This window comes from Suricata suricatta, chromosome 3, assembly GCF_006229205.1.
Source record: "Suricata suricatta isolate VVHF042 chromosome 3, meerkat_22Aug2017_6uvM2_HiC, whole genome shotgun sequence".
Taxonomy (NCBI): domain Eukaryota; kingdom Metazoa; phylum Chordata; class Mammalia; order Carnivora; family Herpestidae; genus Suricata; species Suricata suricatta.
The window spans coordinates 18,506,516-18,508,759 of NC_043702.1; the positions used below are offsets into that span (position 1 = coordinate 18,506,516).

Genomic DNA, 2,244 nt, shown 5'->3' on the forward strand with positions numbered 1-2,244 from the left:
GCCAGAAAAGGAAGAAAATAAAAAGTCATCCATGTGGAGAATTCAGATAGTGGACCCTTGACTCCATCTTCATGTCTGGTATCCCTGCTTGGACATATGGGTCCTGGGAGTCTCTAATGCCCTGTGATCCCTTGGCTTCATCTATTCTCCAAATATGGACATGGGCAGGGCTCAGAGAGAGGTGTGATCTGAAGAGCCTTGCCTATTTCCCTTTATTCATCAAGTTTCCTCTAATTGTTAAGTCACTCTGATCTCTGAGCTCCAGGCTCTTACAGTTGGACACACCTTGCCAGTGCCTCAGGTAGGAAGCAACCTCTATTGCCAGGACTTTCTTTGGGGAGGGGGATTTGGTTTGGCTGTGTTTTACAAAATGCATCCATTTCTGTGGGCCCTGACGATTTCTGCTCACTTGGCTTCTTGCCTCCTCCCTTGTGACTATGGATTCAATTCTGACCTCATACGTGGCTGTAGTTGGTAACAAGCAGGCCACAATCTTGTCACGTCCTCCTTTCATGCCTCGCCATTTTTGGAGGGTGGGGGAAGAGGCTTGCTTTGCCCTAAAATGTTGTCTTCTGTAAAAAATGAAGTATTGGCAAGGAGAGAACATCCTAAGATGTGTAGATCTCAATGGATTTCTGGAACCTCAGGCTTGGAAGCAGCTCAGGGGTTAAATACTCTGTCTACTTCAAGTTGCAGATGACAAAACTGAAATCTATAAAGATGAGCTGACCCACTCAAGGTCACATAGCTTATTAATGATAAATCAGGATGGAATGAAGACTGGATACCAGGTATTCTTATTTCTAGTCTTGGTAATTTTCCGAAGGTTTCCAGACTGCTTTCTGGAGAGCCAGGCAGTTTTGGGGGAGCTGCCTTAGCAGCTGTCTGGATAGAGATGGAGCAGCACCTCCTTCCTCCCAGCAGATGACTTTAAAAATACATTTTTAAATGTTTATTTATTCTTGAAAGAGTGAAAGAGACAGCATGAGTGAGGGAGGGGCAGAGAGAGAGGGAGACACGGAATCTGAAGCAGACAGCTCAGAGTCTGATGTGGGGCTCAAACTCACAAACCAAGAGATCATGACCTGAGCTGAAGTCAGACACTTAACCAACTGAGCCCCCCAAGTATCCCCCAGAAGATGACTTTTGATTGGTTTTACACGTTGGTCTTCTGGTATGATTTGCTTCAGCAAAATGTTTTCAATTTAAGAAAATCACTAAAAACTGCTGATGGTTCTGTGGATATTTAGAAGGTGCTATGAGGGAACAAGATGGGGACTTCTCTCAGATGGTGATTCTGTGAAACTGACCTCTAAACAAGTGCAAAACAGAGACAAAGAAAGGGACCTCCTGTTGTCAAACCAACAGAGAAGCAAAAGATATTTCAGTAACTGATTTCTTATCCTTGATGAATGATTTTAATTTGAGTTACTAAATCATGCTTCTTTCTTTCTAATCTTTCAACTAGAAAGATTCCATGATTGTCTTCATGGAAGATGTTTGGAATAATACTGATTGGCTGGAGTTAATGGATGATGAGTTTGGAAATATCAGTGGCACACCACCCACAGAAGAATATAGCCCCTGTAGGACAGACATTGAAACACTCAACAAGTATACTGTGGTGGTCATCTATGCCCTGGTCTTCATACTGAGCCTGCTGGGAAACTCCTTAGTGATACTGGTTGTCTTATACAGTCAAGTCAGCCGCTCTGTCACTGATGTCTACCTGCTGAACCTGGCCATAGCTGACTTGCTCTTTGCCCTGACCTTGCCGATCTGGGCTGCCTCCAAAGCAAAGGGCTGGATCTTTGGCACACCCCTGTGCAAGGTGGTCTCTTTTCTGAAGGAAGTCAACTTCTACAGTGGTATTTTACTACTGGCTTGCATCAGTGTGGACCGATACTTGGCCATTGTCCATGCCACACGTACCCTGACCCGGAAGCGACACTGGGTCAAGTTCATATGCTTAGGCATCTGGGCCCTGTCTCTGATCGTGTCCCTGCCCATCTTCATCTTCCTCGAGGCCATCAAGCCCCCCTACTCCAGCCCAGTCTGCTATGAAGACATGGGTGCCAATACAACAAAATGGCGGATGGTGATGAGAGTCGTTCCCCAGACTTTTGGCTTCCTTCTGCCCTTGATGGTCATGCTGTTTTGCTATGGACTCACCCTGCGCACACTGTTTGAGGCCCACATGGGGCAGAAACACCGGGCCATGAGGGTCATCTTTGCTGTTGTGCT

At 45.8% G+C, this 2,244-nt stretch overlaps 1 protein-coding gene across 1 annotated transcript in view; it reads left to right on the forward strand.

The window, feature by feature from the left end:
- The first annotated feature begins 223 nt into the window (after positions 1–223).
- Positions 224–2,244, forward strand: part of LOC115286939 (C-X-C chemokine receptor type 2-like) — a 17,276-nt gene continuing 15,255 nt past the window's right edge. Inside the window, exons 1-3 of the mRNA XM_029933274.1 lie at positions 224–301; positions 691–791; positions 1,469–2,239. Of these exons, the coding sequence (XP_029789134.1) occupies positions 756–791; positions 1,469–2,239 (807 nt within the window). The 5' untranslated portion in view covers positions 224–301; positions 691–755. The remainder of the gene's footprint in view (positions 302–690; positions 792–1,468; positions 2,240–2,244) is intronic.